Source organism: Mycteria americana, chromosome 21 (assembly GCF_035582795.1).
Source record: "Mycteria americana isolate JAX WOST 10 ecotype Jacksonville Zoo and Gardens chromosome 21, USCA_MyAme_1.0, whole genome shotgun sequence".
NCBI classification, from domain to species: Eukaryota; Metazoa; Chordata; class Aves; order Ciconiiformes; family Ciconiidae; genus Mycteria; species Mycteria americana.
The window spans coordinates 5,479,742-5,498,231 of record NC_134385.1 but is presented as its reverse complement, the minus strand read 5'-3'; the positions used below and the strand labels follow the sequence as shown (position 1 = coordinate 5,498,231).

The 18,490-nt window shown below is 62.0% G+C and overlaps 1 protein-coding gene across 2 annotated transcripts; it reads left to right on the top strand.

The window, feature by feature from the left end:
• The first annotated feature begins 1,449 nt into the window (after positions 1 to 1,449).
• On the top strand, positions 1,450 to 10,970 carry TMEM200B (transmembrane protein 200B). 2 transcript variants are annotated; one of them, XM_075522386.1, is made up of 2 exons: positions 1,450 to 1,655; positions 9,135 to 10,970. In XM_075522386.1, exon 2 carries the CDS (start codon positions 9,158 to 9,160, stop codon positions 10,451 to 10,453), a length of 1,296 nt encoding a protein of 431 aa, XP_075378501.1. In that variant the 5' UTR covers positions 1,450 to 1,655; positions 9,135 to 9,157; the 3' UTR covers positions 10,454 to 10,970. The 2 variants fall into 2 exon arrangements, with proteins under 2 accessions (XP_075378501.1, XP_075378502.1); XM_075522387.1 differs by lacking the exon at positions 1,450 to 1,655 and adding an exon at positions 1,947 to 2,343.
• The last annotated feature ends 7,520 nt before the right edge of the window (positions 10,971 to 18,490 follow it).

Sequence of the window (18,490 nt, the reverse complement as noted above, 5' to 3'; positions counted from 1 at the left end):
GTCCAGCGGCGCAGCTGGCACCTTGAACCCGCAGCTGTAATCCCTCGCCCTTCCCCAGCGCTCATCGCTCAAGAAGGTCCAAAATTCCCCAACCGCAGCTTTAACTGACCCCGGCAGAGGGCAGGGAAAGGTGACCCCGTGCAGCATCTCCGCAGCGTAACCCAGAAATGGGGATTTTCTTTCATCATTGACTCACTGGACGATGCTCCCCCGCCAGAGACGGGCGAGGAACCCAGCGTCCTGCACCCCATTCCTGAGCTTTACCCCTAAAACCCTTTCCTGGGCAATGCTGCCTGCCGTAGAGCCGGCCGACTGGATTCTGCATTTGCTTACGGGTGCCAGTGGCAAAGTCGCACGGGGAATTGCAGGGTTGTGTTTTGTGGCTCCCTGGGGAGAGCAGGGGTCTGGTTTGATGCTCTTAGATTTACCACAACTATGGGGAAGATGGGGAATGCAAGCTCGGTACATTTTTAATTAAAGGCTGATAAACAGCCTCTCTGCCTGCAAAACATCAGTGGCTCAGGGGTGTAATTAGGCCAAATCTCCTCAGAATTTACCAGTGCATTGTGTTGTGGTGCTGGTGCACGAATACGTTGGTGAAAGCTCGGCTCGGTTGTTTCAGTGCATCGCGATGTGCCGCCGGCGCTTACAGCAGGGATGCGGACGCGGGGACGGGGATGCAGGGGTGCAGGGATGGGGATGCAGGGATGCAGTGCCACGATCCGTGGAGCGACGGAGGGGGCTTGACTCTTTGGCAAGTTCAGAGGAAGAAAAGTAAAACGCTGCGCTCAAAGCCGGCTCCTTGCAGAAGCTCTCCTCTTTGTGCCTGCCCGGAGGAGAAAGCGCTTCTGGAACCTGCTTTAAACCCTGTCTGCGGGGGGCTGCATCAAACGCCTGGGCTGCTAAAGTTCACTTAGGGTAATGTTTTTCTCCCAGCTGCTGAACTCCCCTGTGCCTTCACAGCGGGAAGAGGGAAACTGCCACAACCCCCGTCCCAGCGCAGGCTGGCCTGGCCGGGAGAAATGGGATCCGCGGGTGCCTCGCAGGGGTGGGCGCAGGGGCTCTGGGCCCGGAGCATCCTCTCCGGTAGCGGCGGGTCCCGTCCTGCGCAGGGGGATGCCGGGGCCGGGCTCCCTGCTGGGGCGGGCGGAGAGGGGACCCAGGGAGCGGCATCCCGGCCCGGCGGCTGCCCGCCCTCCTCCCCGCCGCTCCCCGGGGCCCGGCCAGGCTCCGGCCCCGCTCGCAGGCGGGAAGGTCCCCGTCGCTCCCCGCAAAGCCACCGCGACCTTCCCACGGCCGGGAACCCGCCGCCGGCCCCGCCGGAGCCCGCGCCCTCGGGGCGAGAGGAGGGGGGGGGGGGGGTCCCGGCCCGGCCCCCGCCGCCACCCCGCGCTCCGCCTCCCCGCGGGGCCGCGGCCGGGGCCGGGCGGGGCGGGGACCCGGGGCCGGGCGGAACCCGCCGCCCCCCCCCGCCCCGCGCCCAGACGGCCCGGAGCTGGGAGCCGGCAGCCGGGAGCCGGCCGCCCCGCTGCTCCCGCCGCTCCATGGCCCCGGCCGCGGCGGCGGAGCCCAGCGCCCGCCGCCCCCGGGGGACCGGCCCCGGCCCCGGCCCCGGCCCCGGCCCCGGCGGGAGGCGCACGGCTCGGCGGCCGCCGGTGAGTGCGGGCTGGGCTGGGCTGGGCTGGGCTGGGGGGGGCGGCCGGGAGGGGAGCGGAGCCCCGGGGGGGGGGCACCGGCGGGTGGGTGCCCACGCGGGTACGCGGACAGACGGCCCCGGCCCCGGCCCTGCACGCCGACATCAGCCCGGGGCACACCGGCCCCGCAGCGGCACCCACGCAGACGGGGCACCCACCGAGACAGGGCACCCACGGCCACGGCCACGGCCACGGCCACGCTCCCGCAGAGCCCAGGCGCACGCAGGGACAGGCACAGACACAGCGCGTGGACAGACGGACACGGGCGCACGCTCGCGCGCACACGCTGACACGCAGGCAGGCACAGACGTGCACGCACACTCGCGTGCGAGCCCACGCGTGGATACATCCCCCCTTGCGTGGCCAGAAACCGGGAGCCGGGAAGCAGCCGGCTGCCCTGCCCGAATCCCAGCACTTTTTGCAGTTCCCCGAGTCTCCTGGCAGAGGGTTGAGGCGAGGAGCGGGCACGCAGCTGATCCCCACGCAGGATTTGATGCAGACACTCGAGAGAGGAGAAGCGGGTGGAAATTATCCCGGGAGCTCCTGGGCTTTGGGATCGGGAGGGCCTTTCGGCACAAGGGGCTCAGCTTTGCGGCTCGCAGGGGGGGAACAACCGCAGCCGGACCCACGGCTCCCGTCTCGCTTCCAGGTGGGTCTTGATTCCTGTTCACAAAAGCGGGGAGACGGGGCTTTTGCAGGGTGAAGAGTAGGGGAGATGGGGGGTTTGAAATGCCGGAGGCCAGAGGAATCCCGGCCGGGAATACGGCTGGGAACTTCGCTGCTTGTAGGCAAAGTGGGATGTGGGTCCCTGGGTGGGAGGAGGTGGGCTGGAGGTGTTTGTACCCGCTGGAGAACTTGGGCCGTGCCTGCGAGCAGGGAGGATTTGGCAGCCCCCCGGAGTCTCCCCCCTCCCTCCCTCCCTCCACGCTGGCAGGGATTTTTCAAAGGAGCAGCAGGGAAGGTGCCAAATTCAGAAAGAGTTTGGTCCTAATTCCCTGGAAATCCCAGCCTACGGATTTTTTTTTCTCTCCTTCCTTTTCTCTTCGCCGTGAGGATTTGCAAGGTGCTTGGCTGCAGCCCGCATCCCCGGGTGCCCTGCCACCCTGCACCGCTTCCAAGAGGCAGGAATTCTCCCAGGAAATCCCCCTGAGCTCCCCACTCCTCCTCCTCCTCCTCCAAGCAAGCAAAAAGCTGCCATTAGAAATCCGCTCTCTGTTTAAATTTAGATGCCTGCATTATCTTGAATTTGGATTTATTAATTATTTGCATCTGGTTCATATCAAAAAAAGTTGAGCAATGCAGATGTCCTGATTTTGGCGTCAGCTTGGAGGCGAAACACAGAATTTGCTGGCGTTTCTATTGTCTCCATAAACAATAGCCCGTCAGAAGCGGCCGGGAATTACGATCCCCTTCACAGGGGTCTGACATGAGTTAAGCATCCATCCAACTTGCGTGATCTCCTCGCTATGGGTGACTGCGGCTCATTTCCCAGCCGTAGAGATTAGTCTAATTAGCAGAGCAAATCTGGGTAAGGCAAGCTCTTGTAATTAGTAATCAGTTGGATGTTTCCACGCACTTTCTTTGCCTGAGGGGTAGAGAGGAGTTGAGCGGATGGCCCCGTTTTGGGAGCAGAGAGGACTTTGGAGCAGTCAAGGTGAACGGGGCTGGTGGCACTGGTGGCTCTCCCCGCTCCCGGGCGTTGCTGCATCCCGTTTGCCCATCGGGACCTTCTCACCGGGGGGACCCCATCAAGCAGGGGGTGGAAAGCAAAGGGGACAGACCCCTCAGTGTCCCCAGACCACCCCAGCACCGTCTTTCCCCGTAGCCTGCTGTCCCGGGTCATGTTCCAGGTGGCAGTGGTAGCCCTGGTGGCAGTGGTAGCCCCGGTGGCTCCCGCCTGCTCTCTGGGATGTGTGACCTGAAGATGGGAAGCCAGCAAGATGCTTCTCGGCAGCTTGGCCGGGCGCGGAGGTGGCGTCTCCATCAGCGAGTGCTTAGCGGAGGTGGTTGGGTGTTAACGTCTCGTCCATCCCGTCCTTCGCTCGGGGAAGCTGAGGTCTCTGCTGGTGTGGAGAGAGAAACGGGGGGTGTTTCAGACTGATGAGCCATCACCTTTGGGTGACGGGCAGAGGGTAAATAGTCACGGCCGGGATCTCCTGTGCTGCAGCAAGGGTGAAAATATATCACCAGCCCCGTTAAAAGCAGGCGTGAGACCCCCAGCCCAGGACCAGAAGGTGGTTCCCGCTGGGAAGGGGGATAATCCTTCTCGCACCATGATAAACCCAGCGTAAACCCAGCGTTACTGGGTTTATGTGAAAGCTTCTATGAGGGAACTTAATTAATTATGATTGATTAACAGGTGTCCCCAGCCAAAGCTGAAGCCGGAGAGACAGATTTTGTCACCACGTTGGGAACACACTTGTGCTGGGGTCACGGCAGGGAGATTTACCCTTCGGGACGGAGCCTGGGGGAGGCTTTGCAGCTTCGGGCTGGGAGCTGCTGGTGGGCGCCGGGATGGTGACAGGGTTTTCTTCTGCTGGGAGAGTCCCAGAAAGACGCCCAGCGGCTTTTTATCTTGTTTCTTCTCTCTGGACACCTTTAACGTGTAAGCCAAGAGGGGAAATTTGAAGTGGACTGCGAAAAATAGGAAAGGAGGAGGCACCGCGCGGGCGAGGACGTGGGGCCTCAAACCACCCCGAGCATCCAAGATGATGGTTGCGCCACACGCCGGGACCGGTGCTGCTCCCCTGCCGGCTTCGCCTCTCCTCCAGCCGGGGTGGGAGGTGAGATGGGGAGGGGGGAGCTGGTGCCTGGGTGCTGCTCTGCGCGATCCCCCCCTGCCCCGTGCCGGGGGCGGCGTTGGAGGTTAGGCTGAAAAAGGGAGTTATTTTTAAGCGTCGCATCTCGGCACAGACTGTCATTACCATTCTCCGTACCTTCCCCGGTGGGTGGGGAAGCCAGGGAGGGCTCTCGCAGCTCGGCGTGTCCTCGTACCCCTAAGGTCTCGGCTGCCTGGGTCCCCCTTCCCTGCGGAGGGGGGATTTGGGGGAGCTCAGCCACCACGGGCTTTGGCATCACGGGCTCCCTCGGGGGCTTGGATGAGGCAGAGGGGGCTGCGCCGTGTCGCAGCACTTTGGGGGTCTCGCCCATCACCACGGCCTTTAAACACGCCGCGGCCTTTGCTGGCTGATTTGGCAACGAATTTCAAAATCAGTTTATTCCCAAAGTCAGGAGAGCGGCTTTAAAGTCGCAATATTTTAGGAAAAGAAAAGGAAAAACGAGGGGCTTTCTGTTTGTCAGGCGTTTCTTGAGCGCTCGTTACAGCCCGGGCTGCTCCCCGTACCGGCCCCCTGGGGTGATGTGCTGCAGGTGAGACGTGCAGGAGACCCCCCCGATGGGATCCTGGGCGCAGGATGGGATCCTGGGCGCAGGATGGGACCGTGCCCTGGGGAGATGCTGGGTTTTAAATCCCTGCTGACGTGGTGGAGTCCGTCCCTCACCGAAGCCCTTTCCGGGTGTTATCCTGGAAAGATAACTGGCAAGGGGGATAAACCTGCAAGGGGAAGGCAGCTGCCCTCAGCGTTGCCTGCGCTTGGCCCCGGTCCGTAAGGTGTTCGTGCAGCTCTCCAGCACCTAAGCCTGCCGGCTGGCCACGGGCTGGCACCGCCTGCGACACCGCACCAGGCTGCCACTGCCAGGCACCGGTGCAGCCCCTCATCCCCCGGCCGGAGGGAGATTTTGAGGCCAAATCTGCTTTTTGATAGCCTGCGGCGTGCTGCAAACATAAGCTGACAGCACGGTCACGGCAGGGGCAGAGCACCCCTGGAGCACCCAAGGGGTGCAGGGACCCGCCTGCGAGAGGGACCCTTCCCGAATTCTGCTCTACCCCCAGTCCAGCTCCGCTGTCGTCGGATGCGTTGGGATTTAGTGTCAAATTTTAGGAGCGTCTGTCTGCAAAGGCGGCGGGAGAGGATTGGGGTGGGAGGGTGGAGCCAGCAATATGCCTTCGTGATGGGGGGGATTAGAGAAATATTTGCGTTTATTTTAATGCCAGGCTTATTGCGGGGATTGGAAGCTTAACTCCGAACCTGGCAGCAGAGCAGCCCTCATCTCGCTCTATAACGCTAACGGCATTTACATTGCTATACTGGCATTCCTCCCCACCGGGAATCGAAGCCTCAAAACTGGAGGCGTCGGGTCCCGGTGAACCACGGCTGCCTCCGGGCTGGAGGGAGGTGGCCGGGAGCGAGGGGCAGCCCCGAGCCACCGCCTGTCCCAGCCAAGGGACCGGGCTGTCCCCCTGCCCCGCCGGCACCCCCGGCCCTGCCCTCCAGCTGAGCTGCGTCCAGCGCCGCTGCTCCAACACTGAATTAATTCGCGTGAGTGTCGGCGTCTGCGAGTTGCAGAATTGGATGGCAACGCTGGGGTTTATATTTTTTTTTAATTTTCTTTTTTTTTTTAAAGAGCTTATATAACCTTGGGGATTCTATTAATAAAAATAATGGTTTTGAACTCTGGGAACAACCAGCCCCGACGCTGAGCAATTAAATGCTCCGACTTCAGAAAGCAGGCAGCTATCGGGCGGCGGGGAGATAAGGGGAGAGACGCTCGGGGCAGGAATGGTGGCAGGGGGCTGGGGAGGGGGCGAGGGGGATTCCCTGCCTGGAGGCAGACTGCCGGCATCTGCCTGTCCCTCCTGCCCTGTGTCTCCATCCCTCTGCCGGGAAGAGGGAGAGTAGACGGGAACGGGGTTGTTTCAGACCCAGCCTGGGTCTGGACCCCGCGGATGCGGGGTGGATGGGCACCCTCTGGTCCTGCTGCACCCAATTTTAAGCACCCCGGCTCCCACGCTTCGACCCCGGGCCGTACCCAGTACGAAAGCGGGGGAACAGCAGCCCGGCACGGCCCAGGTGAACGTCACCTGGACCCAACACCGGGCCCTGGGCGGGACCCGGGGCGATGCTCGCGGTCCCCACGGGCGCTGGCTTTGGCTCCGCGGGGGCTCGGGGGGTTAAAGGAGATAACGGCGGAATTGGGGTTAAAGAGGCTCGGCCGAGGCTCGGGGCCAAAAATGGGAGGTGGCCGGGGTGTGTGTTCAGGGCGAGTTCGGGGCCGTGAGCCCTGGGGGGTTCACATCCCCCCCCAGCCGGTATCAAAGCGCCTTTGCTCAGCTCTTGTGGTTTCGGGGGTTTTACTTCTTTTAATCCCTAAGTAGCCAGCAAGGCATTTAAAGGGTTTAATAGAAATTTAAGAGAAGTTGAATCTAAGATGGTAATTAGAGAAAGCTGGGACACAACCTAAATCAGGGCGTTTGGAGGCAAAAAACCCCACAGTCTTTGGGATGCGTTCAAGTGCCCGGTTGTTTCCCTTTAACACCAAAATATTTAGAAACTCCTTTTCCATTCAGGGTGACCGTTGCTGTCGGTTTATTGTGTTTCCCCCTTTGCAAGGCAGGATTATCGGCTTGTTTCACAGCAAGGTTTAACGCCCCACTCAGCAGTGGGCTGGGGGTTCGGGTGGTTTTGTTTGGGACTTTTGTTTGGTTTTTTTTTCCCCTTTAAATCTCCCTTATTCAAATTGTCACAGCTTGACAGCCTTGTGCCAGGAACACGCTGTCATCCTGAAACTCGTATCTTTAATTCCTTCCCTCTGATGCTAATAACACCTTAAGATGATTAAGACTGGGAAAAAAAAACCTTAGCGTCTTATTTTTCTGCCATCGGTGATGCTGGTTGCTGGGTCTCGGCGCTTCATTCATCTCGGGGAGTAAAATTAGAGCAGTCGCGCTCCTCCTGCCGGGGTGTTTCTCCTTGGTTTTAGTTTCTGGCTTTTAATTGCTGAACATCCATGCCGCCGGGCTGCTGGGCTACCTGAACGCTTTTCTTTTGCAATTTAAGATGCACGGCGTGGCGAGCCCCCTCCCGCAGCATCCCTTGGCTGGGGGCCACCCTGCAGCGTTCCCCGCTCACGCCGGCGGCACGGCCCCGGCCCCCGTTTGGGAACAGCCCGGGCAGCGTTCCCACGCCGGCCCCGGCAGTGCCAGGAGACGCGGGCGAGGGCACAGCCACGCCGTCCTGCCCGGGCTGCCCAGCCACGGCCCACGTTACCAACCATTGCTGGGCACGCAGCAGCGAGCAGCCGGGCTGCAAGGACACAGATTCCTGCCAACATGAGGTTATTTATTTTTTTTAAAGACGTTTTCGGTCTGAGACGTGTTCAGAGCGTGTCGTAGCTTCCCCGTATCGCAGGGCACCGCTTACCCTGTGCACGACGGTGCCAGCCCAGCTGATGCTTCCCTGCCGGGCTGGTCACCGGCTGGTTTTGGCAGCAACTTTGACGCCTTCTTGCTCGTCTGGGAAACAAGGTACTGGATAAAATTAAATGCTTTGCACTCTGGAACGCCCCATAAATCCCTGGATGTGGAGCTCTATCTCGGTGTGTGCAAGGGCAGGACCCTGTGGATGCACTGAGCGGGTCGGCTTCCCCCTGAAGCGGAAGACAGCAGCAGATCGGGGAAAAGCCTCTTTCAGCTAAAATCCCGCGCGGGTGCTGGGTTGGTGGGTCCCGCGGTCTGACGAGCGGCTCGAGGCCGATGGGACGTTGCTTTAGGTTTTTAGGTCCTGTTTGGATAGCGAGCGGAGCAAACTGGGGAGCTGCATCGCTTGCAGGGCCCCGTGCGGTCTGGCTTTGCCAGACCTTTGGTTTGGGTTTTCATGTGCAGCCGTGCCTCAGTTTCCCCAGCGGGCAAATAAACGGCCCCTTCCCTCGCTGCTGCCGAGCCGAGCTGGATGGTGCCGCCCTTCTGCAGGTGTCGTAGGACTCGGTGACCCAGGACAGGTCATTTTGGCCCCCCGATGCCAGCGACGTCGCTGTGCCAGTGCCGCGGGGTCCCGGCCATCCTCGCTGCCTTGGGCAACCCGGGGGGTTTAGGGATATTTTTGAGGCTTTGGCAGCGTGGTCGGAGGGAGCCCCTTAGCCCTTCCACTGCTCTCGAGCGGGGAGAGAGAAGCAACTCCAGGAGAGTAGGCAGGCGAAGGAGGAGAGCAAAGCTGCTGGTCCCTGATGTGGTGCAGCCTGCGGGCTCGGTGTCCCCCGTGCTCCCGGCGTCCCCGTGCTCCTGGTGTCCTCGTGCCCCCCATGCTGCTGGCATCCCCATGCTTCCCGTGCTCCCGGCATCCCCACGCTCCTGGTGTTCCCGTGCCCCCCATGCTCCCGGCGTCCCCATGCTCCCGGCGTCCCCATGCTCCCAGTGTCCATGTACTCCTCCCCACGCTCCCAGTGTCCCTGTGGTCCCCATGTTCCCAGCATCCCCGTGCTCCCAGCGTCCACACGCTCCTCATGCTCCTGGTGTCCCCATGCTCCCAGCGTCCCGGGCACGCAGACCCCCAGACCCATCAAGTGATGCCTCTTCTCCCCCTTTTTCTCCTCCCCACCCTGCAGGAAGAGCGGCCGAGCCGGAGACGATGACTGCCGAGAGCGCCAAAACCAATGGACCCATGCGGGAGCCGGAGGCGGGGGGGACCAAGCTGCCGGTGCCCCCCGCCCCGCCGCGGCGCCGGGGACGCAGGCTGCGGCGCAAGTCGCCGCCGGAGGTCCCGGTGAAAGGGCAGCTCCGCATGCGCTCGCCGTCAGGAGCCTTCGTCATGGTGGGCATCTCAGTGGTCCTGGTGGGCATGACCATCGCTGTGGTGGGCTACTGGCCCCACCGGGGACCCGGGGGCACCGGGGCCGGCGCAGGGAATGCCAGCACCGCGGGGGACGTGAGGAGGGAGGTGGCCGCCGGGCGCCACGTGCCCCACAGCGAGAAGCTCAAGCTGATCGGTCCTGTCATCATGGGCATCGGGCTCTTCATCTTCATCTGCGCCAACACCATGCTGTACGAGAACAGGGACATGGAGACCCGCAGGCTGATGCAGAAGGGTCTCTACTCCATGGCGGTGGGGCTCCCCGAGGGGACCGGCCCTGAGGACAGGCACTGCCAGCATGGGGATGGCCAGCCCGTCCCCAAGGCCAAGGCCGAGTGCGTGGAGGGCTGCTACCAGGTGGATCTCTCCTGCCAGCCCTGCCCCGGCCCCGGCAGCAAGTGGTCCAACTGCTACGGCCCCAACAGGCTCCAGACCACAGCCGAGCTCCTCCAGCCCCCAGCAGCATCCCCCGCCGCCTCCCTCCTCAGCCTCCGCTCCGGCGCCTCCGCCGAGGTCAACCTCAGCCTCTCCTGCCGCGCCGGAGCCGAGTCCCTCCTCTCCTCGGCCGTCGGTGCCTTGGCGTTGCCCGTCATCAAGCTCAACAACCGCTTGCTGGACGCGGCAGCGCGGGGGGCTGGCGAGAGGGCGGAGGGGGGCCCTGCCGAGCCCCCCGCCGAAGCCCCCCGGCTCTCCCGGGCTCCACTCCCCAGCAACGGCAGCATCGCGCCCCGCGGCCAGGACCGTGGCGGCCACGTCATCGTCAACATGGACGGCAGCTGCCCCGGCACGGAGCTGCCGGCGGCGGAGCTCAGCCCGGACGCGCAGCTCCACACCCCGGGACACTCCAAGTCCCTGGACCTCGGCCGGCCAGGGGTGCTGCTGGTGGCCCCCATCAAGGACCGTAAGAACCGGAGCTGGCCCCGGCTGGACCATGTCAGCCTGGTGGGTTACGCCAAACTGGAAAGCACTGGCGAGTCCTCAGACTGGCTGCTGGAGTCCAGCGAGCCCCAGGGCCGGGGCGAGCCCCGACCCAGCTCCTGGGCAGTGGGGATGGAGCGGGGCACGCGGGTCTGACGTCCCCATGGCCCTCGGCGACTGTGACGTTGCCGTCCCTCATCCTGGCCCACAGCACCCACCAGCGACCCCAAAACCCCACGTCCAGGAGGGGTTTGGGGGCAGCATTTTTTAGCGGCTGCCAAGAGCGAGGTCCCGACCCGCTGCTCCTGGGGGAGGACTCGCCTGAGGTGGGGTGTCCTCTCCTGGCTGCTTCTCGACAGCTTCCCGGTGGATGCCCTTGGCCTTACAAGCCCTTCTCCTGGTGGCTTTTCCAGAGGAGCCCTCGCTTTGAGACCCAGCACAAACTGCAGGACGGGGATGCAGGGCAGGCGAAGCCCCACCAGCCCCTGGAGCACTTTATTTCAGCAGGGTTGGGGTGGGGGGATCTTTTGGCGGGGGTGGTGCCCCTCGCCCAGCCTCAACCCACCAGAAAATTTGCTTGACCAGAGCACGTAAGCCTGACGGGGCTATTAAATATTATCTTGATGCCACGCGGTCCCGCCTCGCCTCATCGTCTCGCCTGCGGGATGCTCGGAGCGGGTCCCAGAGGGTCTGCGAGGCCGTGCTGCCCCCAGCCAGGCTCAGCTGGAGAGAGCGTGGGTGCTCTATAACCAGGTGTTGAATATTTGCAGGATAAGGTGATAAGCTCAAGGTTTGGGGTTTTGGTTTTTTTTTTGCAGAGCAGGGATGTAAAGGTGCTTGGGGAGCTGCAGGCAGCGAGCGAGGTGCTGCTGCCCACCCTCCTGCCGTGCAGGCAGCTGAGAAATCAGAACCGAGTCGCTGGGGTGCGGTGGTTCCCAAAGACGGTCTGCGGGTCGGGGTTTATTTGTGCTGCTTTCCGGTGGGGTAAAGGATGCGGGTAGCGGCAGGATGCGGTAGTGGGAGGATGCGGCGGGGCAGAGGTAGGGGCGAGCGTCGGTGCTGGCCCCGTTGGGTGCCATCGCGTCACTTGGTGCCCTTTGGATGCAGAACAGGAGCGGCGTGGGCTGAGGCCGGGGAGCCAGCCTTGGCGCTGGGGTGGTGCGATCCCCGGAGAGGAGGCAGCACGCAAACAAAACCCTCCAAAAACCCATCACAGCGGGGAAAATGCAGTAGGAAAATGTGGATAAAATGAGAAATGAAGCAGAGAAACAGGGTTCACTCCGTTGGGTGAGGCTGCGCTGCGGGATGCCGTCCCCATCCCATCTCGGGAGACTGCTCCGGGCTCAGCAGCCCAGAGAAGGGAAGCGTCCGCTGCCCGTTTTCTTGCAAATGAGCAATTTTTGCTCCGGCGTTTCTTTCCCGATCCTTTCCCAGGGCATTTGCCACGTTTGCCCCTGGGGAAGGCGCGGGCTGATCGCTGCTTTGGTGCTCAGCCCCGATTCCTGTGGATTCCCCCGGCACGCGGTTGCAGCGTCCCCCCGATGTCCCCGTGGGTGAAGCCCACCCAGGAGGGCTCATGGGGACAGGGGTGAGGAGCTGTCAGGTCCCACCGGCCGTGGCACAGCCACGGGGCAGCAGTGATGGGGCACGGCTAAAAGAAATAGGAACTGGAGGAGCATCCTTCACCTTTGTATTTTTAAGGCAGGGGCTGGAGGGTCCCAGCTGTGCCACCGGCTCGTGCGAACACCCGGCCAAACCTCCCCCGGGCTGTCCTCCCGTGACCCGGGGAGGCACGGCGCCGGGGTTTGAGCTGGTTCTTCTCCCAGAAAACCCCCTCTTTTTTTTAACACTGAGTCCATCTCTGGCTCTGGCAGAGTCCCAGGAGCCGGGGGGTGGTTGGGCACCCACCGCCGGCAGACGCGGAGCCTTCGGTGGCTGCCGAGGGCACCGAGGTGGGAGCATCCCCACGGCCCCTCCGTGATGGCTGCGTCCTTCCAAAGCATCTTTATGCTCTTTGCCTGTTTCTTTTCCCCCATCTCCGGGGAGATGTCACCTACCAAGAAGCAGAGAAGGAGATATTTTTTTTTGCAGCAGCAGCAGCTTTGGCTTGTTGAAGCACCGGCACGTGCATCTTGCCGGGCACCCGGGGACCACCCCGATCCTCCCCGTCGATCCAGAAGTAAACGGTGCCCCTCGTGCTCCGATCGCTGCCCTGATCCTGTTCTCCGGCCAGAAACGCCCCGTCCATCCGCAGCAGCTGCGTCTGCCGGTGCTGGGGGCTCGCCCAGCCCGTCCCACCCCCCCGGCTCTTCTCATCGCGGATGCCACGGGTGTCGAAGGGTGGATGAGGGCGAAGGGGCGAGGACGGCTCTGCTCTCCGGTGACTCGGGAGGCTTCAAAATGTGGCATTGCTGCTTAGATGGGATCTCTGCCTTTTGCCTTCCCAAGACCAGAGCCCGCTGTGGTGCACATAAATGGCTGAAATATATTTTCTCTGCATGAATTTTTTTTTTTTTTTTCATTCCTGTCTCTGCTTCTTCCTCTCTCTGGTCTGAAGCGAGCACGGAGCCTCGGATCTTGCAAACTTCGGGGACAATATCCCTCTCCAGACCTAAACATCCCTGCAGAATGGCTTGGAAACTGCCTTTTCTGGCAAAAATATATTCTCAGCACAAGCGTTCCCAGCAGCTCGGAGGCCGGTGTCCCCCTGTCCCGGGGCTGGTGCTGGGCAGAGAGGAACCATCCCTGGCCGGGGGCTCCCGTCACCCCTTTTTGTCACCCCATGGGGTTGGGGACGGGAGTCAGGGCTGCGGGAGCCAGGGAGGGTTGTGCCGGCGATGCTGTTGTCTCTCGCCCGGCTTTCATCACCGTCCACGTCGCCCCTCATTACCAACAGCGCTTGGCACCGGGGCTGGGGAACGGCCGATTAAAGCCTGCAAGAAACGAAACCTCTCCACGGTCGTTTTGGAAAAGTCAGGCTCTGGCACACCTTCTATTTTTTTCCTCCCTTTGGAAACTCAGCATGTTTTTGTTTCAATTTTTATTCTTATTTTTTTCATTTTCATTTCTATTTTGCCTTTCAAACAGGAGCGGTATCTGCTTCGTGCCCTATTGCCCGGAGCAGATCCGGCCCCATCTCCACCTTCCCCCATCTCCACCTTCCCAGCCCGCCCCATGCGAGACCCCCCAGCTGCGGGGCTGCTGAACCCCCCTTTTCCCCAAAACAACCCCTAAGCTTCCCCCCACCCCCCTGCAGTGGTTTTTTTCCTGCTTTACAAGAAAAGGCGCGCTCTCTTTCCAGTGCAAACTCTCCCAAAAAGTTTGGGTACCGGCATCCCCCTTCGCAGGGGAGCAGAGATGGGGCCGACGGCTGCGGTTTGGGAGTCGGTAGCACCCCTGAGGTTTCGCTGGGAGCGATACCAGCCCCCGGCTCAGCTATTTATTTGGCTGCTTAATGTCAAAATTATTTAGGCACTGGCTCGATGCAATAAACAGCAACAACAGAAAGTCACCGGCGGGGTCTGCCCCGAAGCAGCATCCCAGGGGATGTGCCAGGAGGTCGGTTTTTATCTGAAAATAACTTTTCATTTGGGCTTAACCAGCTGCAGCCAGAGCTAATGCCGGGCCCTGGGCCACGCTTTGGAAACCGGCAGCAGGAAATTCAAGCCCGAAACGCTGCGAGGAGCCATGCCAGGAGCTGCTTCAGGGCGGGGGGCTTTTGTTTTAGTTTTCCCCCTTCATTTTCTGGCCGGGGCTCAGCCTGACCTCGGGAAGCGGCTGCAACCCAACGTGGCAAATGACGGGGGACGAGAGGGGAACCTGCCTGCAACATCTCCTGCCGGGACCACGCACCCGCCCCGGCATCCTCCTCCTGCCCCAGCATCCTCCTCCTGCCCCAGCATCCTCCTCCTGCCCCAGCATCCTCCTGCCCAACTCAGCAGCATCCTCCGGGGAGGCGTTTCTGAGCCACACAGGGATCGTTTCAAAATGCAAAGCTGCTTTATTAATGAATCGGGTGGGGTGAGAAGACCCACGCTCTCTCTAGGGAGAGCATCATCTGCGCATCCCTCACCTGCGGCTCTGCCTGCGGACACTGATTCCCACTGTTTTGTGGGATTTTAACAGCGCCGGTTTCAACGGATGGATGCCGTGGATGCTCTCACCCCCACGCTGTCCCCACAGCGTGCTGGGAATAACACTGGGCAGGGACGGATCTGGGTTAAAACAAAAATGAAAAACTAAAGCGACAAAATCCACCCCGAATCTCTCCGTTGAGCCCGCTCGGCTGCAGAGCTGTGAAGTTAAACCATCCTGGAAGCACTGGAGATCTCACGCTGTGCTGCTTGGGAGGGGCGATGCTGGACACCGTCGTCTCGCCCTGCCCAGGAGCTGGCTCTATAAACTGCAGATGAAATCCTCAGACGCAGTTAGGTACTGGGTTATCACCCACTGGCGCAGCCCCCCCCCCCCCCCCCCCCAGGAGGTGCCTGCTGCCGGAGGAGATTGCTGCCAGGAAAAGGGGGATTTCGCCAAAAACACCAGCAGATGAAAATAGCGGGGTTGTCCCCAGCTCTGACCAGGACTGACCGCGGGGTGTCCCTTGGGCCACCGCAGCAGAGGACGGAGGCAGGAGAGGCAAGGGGCCCCGCTAATTGCGATTACCCCCGCACCGCCAAGGGACCTCTAGGCTGGTGCACGGTTACGGGCCAGCTGTGGTTTGGGCCAAAAATGGACAAAATGTGAAAAATGGACTGGGGGAAACCACCGCCATAGGCTGTGTGGGAGAGCTGCCCTGGGGAGGGTGCAGCCCCCACCGACGGCTCTAAGAGGGTCTCCCGTGCCCAGGGCCACCCCGGCCAGCACCGGTGGGGCTCCAGGATGGCTGCTGGGACGCTGCATCCCCAGGGGAGGTGGTGGAGGGGCTAATAACAGCCCTTCGGCCAGCTCTTTAGCGGGCACCTGCGTGGAGCTGGAGCCAAGGACCATGCAGCTCGAATGGGGCAGGGTCAGAGCTGGCCCAAGAAACGTCCTCCAAAGGGGCAAAAAGGGGGGGGGACGGAGAGAGAGGGGCTGGAGCAGCCATGCCAAAAAGCAGCAGATCCCGATTGTAAAGGATCCAGACCCAAAGCCCCGAGCGCAGACGGCCACGGCCACGCTTGGCCACGTCAGCCGCAGCTGGGGACGGTCGCTCCCACCCCGCGCCCGATGCTGCTCAGCCCACCGGGTCCCACCAAGCTGCCAGCCCTCGGGCGGGTTTGCAGCCCTTCCTCCTCCTCCTCCTCCTCCTTCCTCCTCCTCTCCCTGCAGCAAGGGAGGCCACGGCCATGAGTCTGCCTGGCCAGAAAGTCCTTCCTTAAGATTTAAAGTCTCTGTGAAGGAAAGCACTCTGCTAGCGGCCACGCACTTGTAGTACAGCCAGGGAATGCAAATGTTGGTGCATTATTTAGGGCGAGTGCTCTCTGCTATAAATCTCCTTCCCGAGGCGCTGGGAAGATGAAGTGTCAGGGCTTTCTGCGCCGGGGCTGAGGCTGGGGCCATCGCGACGTGCACCGAGCGACAGTGCGGCACTTCGCACCTTGTGTTTAGCGACAGGGACCCCTAAGCGGGGGTGATGGGGAGTGATGGGGTGTGGAAGTGCTCCCCACGGCTATAAAGCCTTGTGACCTTTTGGCGAGGTATATATAGGGTGCTGCTTTTGGATACTTTAAAAAAAAAAAGGAAATAAGTGTGATGCAAAGTGCCTCTCTGCATTAATGAGCCAGCACTGAGCCAAGGGCACCCGTCTCGGTGCTTCCCGGCACCCGAGGGAGCCAGGACCGGGCTGGAGCTGGGGTGGGTTTGGGAGTAGTTGCTTGATTTTTTTTTTTTTTCTTCATTTTTTGGCTCTTGTGGGTTTGGGGGTGGCCTGCACAGACTCGCTGGCACCCCAGGCTCTGCACATTTCTCCTGCTGCAGAAAGGGGCTGTGCAACACGGGCTGAGCCCCTCGGGCTGCTTCTGGGTGGGACGGGGAGAGCTGAGCTCCAAAGCCCGAGTCCCCGTCAGCTGCTATCAGCGTCCCTGCCATGCGTGCTGGCGGGGCTGGAGGCCAGGTCTCTGGGGCTTTGGCTTGGAGCCTGTTGGGGACAAGCGGTGCTGGGGGCAAATGGGGTGGGGGGGAAGGATGTGCAGATAATGTATGTCTGGCATGCAAGGGGTTGACAGGGACTTGGGGCATTTAAGGGCTGGGAATTTGGGCTTTGGGAATCCATTCCTGCCTCAGGAAAACTGTCTCATACGGAGAAGCTGGGTAGGACATGTGTGTGGAGGGCAGCAGGGGAAAGCTTGTGCCTGACCACCTTGGAGCTTCACTGCTGCAGAGCCAGAGCTGCGGGTCAGGACCGGCCGAAAGCCACCGCGTGCGGCTCCCCGGCACTCGGCTGCATCGCCGCGCCGCAGCAGGGACCGAAGCGTGGCCGGCTCCGGAGCCTGGAGCAGCCTCGGTGTCCCACGATGGGCAGCTGCTTTTGGGAGATGAGAAGTACCCGCATCGGGGTGCCGGAGCCGTCCCTGCCCTGGCACTAAGTGCTGCGGCCACCCGCGATGTCCCCTGGGTGCCAGAGCTGCACCCACCCACCCCTCGTCACCGAGGCAGTCACCGAGGGCAGTGGGACGCTTCCAGCCGGGGTGTCCCGCTCCGCAGGGTGACGGAGGGGTCGGACTCTGGCCAGGGAGCTGCCGCTTCCCCGCTCGGGGGGTTTGGAGGGGACGGCGAGGCGGCGGTGGCGATGGAGCGGATGCCGCTTCAGGTCTGCAGTGTTTGGAAAGCCCGATGTGGAGCAACTGGGCTGTACTGGTGTGCGCTGGGGCGTAGTCCCACCCATTGACTCCCTCCCACCCGGGGAGGTTTTCTCACCTCCCAGGGGCTGGCGTGGTCCTGGGGTGCTCTGCAGAGCAATGGGGATGCTCTGCCCCCCCAAACTGACTTGGGGGGCTGCTCCTGGGGGAGCCCTCAGAGCCGGGGGGGAGTGAAGAGCTGCTGGGGCTGATGCCCACCGGCCTGCGGGTGTCCTGCACGGTGCTTACCTGGGGGCCAGGGCGAAGCGGGGATGACCCCGGTGCCACCGACCCGGTGGCTGCAGGATGGGAGGTCACTCCCTGCCTCTGGCTTTGACTTCCCCCCCCCCCCCGTGCCTCAGTTTCCCCAGTTATGGAGCTCAGGGCTGAGCTCGGCGTGTCCTACCTGGCCCGTTGCAAATGCGATTCCTCCCTGTCAACCCTGGTTATCCCAGACCCGAAACCACCCTGGGCTCTTCTGTCTAGAAGTGATGGAGTCAACCCCGCTGCTTGCCTGGCTCCCGCAGCAACTCCCCTCAGGGCCCTGAGAGCAGCCCTGCCCCCGTGCACCCCGCTGACCCGCCGGGAACACGAGTGGCTGCCCGAGCCCCCGAAACGAGAGGAACGACCTAAAAATAGCCCGGGCTGGAACGAGCTAGGGTTTGAACGGGAACTCTCTCCTCGCGGCGTGACGGCTGTTCCTCTGGGTCAGGGTCGGGGACGGAGACCTGAGGAAGGACAAGGGATGGGTGACGAAGGGAAACGGCTTTTGTGGCTCCTTCCCAAAGGATGGGACCTCGGAGATGGAGCTGTTGCCTTCGGTGCGGGATCTGGGGGCTGGAGCTGGCACAAGGCCCCCCAGGAGCCGGGTTCGGTGCCCCGGGAGCCTGCGGGCTGCTGCTGCCTTCTGCTGGTGCTGGGACAAGGGGTTTGGGTGGTTTGTTTTTTTTTTTTTTATTTATCTGCATCTCTAGATTGCCATGGCGTTTGTTTACCTAATATTTTCCCTTGCTTGTAGCCAGGCAAAATGCCACAGGGCTCCAGGCTTGGCAGACTTTGCAGTTTGAGGGGAGGGGGAAACTGAGGCACGGGGCTAAAGGGAAGCAACAGGGCTCAGACCCCCCCAGCTCCGGCTGTGAGGGGCGTAAAGGTCCCCTGTGCTTGGGACGCTCGGCCCGGGGGAGGCTTTAAGGGGGGGGCTTTAAGGAAAAGCCTTTCTAATCACGGTGGTCTGGTGGTTGACGGCCCCAGGGCTCGGTGGCAGAGTGGAGGGTCGTGGCTGAGTGTTGGTGGTTGGTGTTTCTGTCCCTGCGCTGCTCCCCTGGGGCGATGATCCGGGGACGAATTTCCCCTGGGCATTTCAGATGGGGCTCAAATG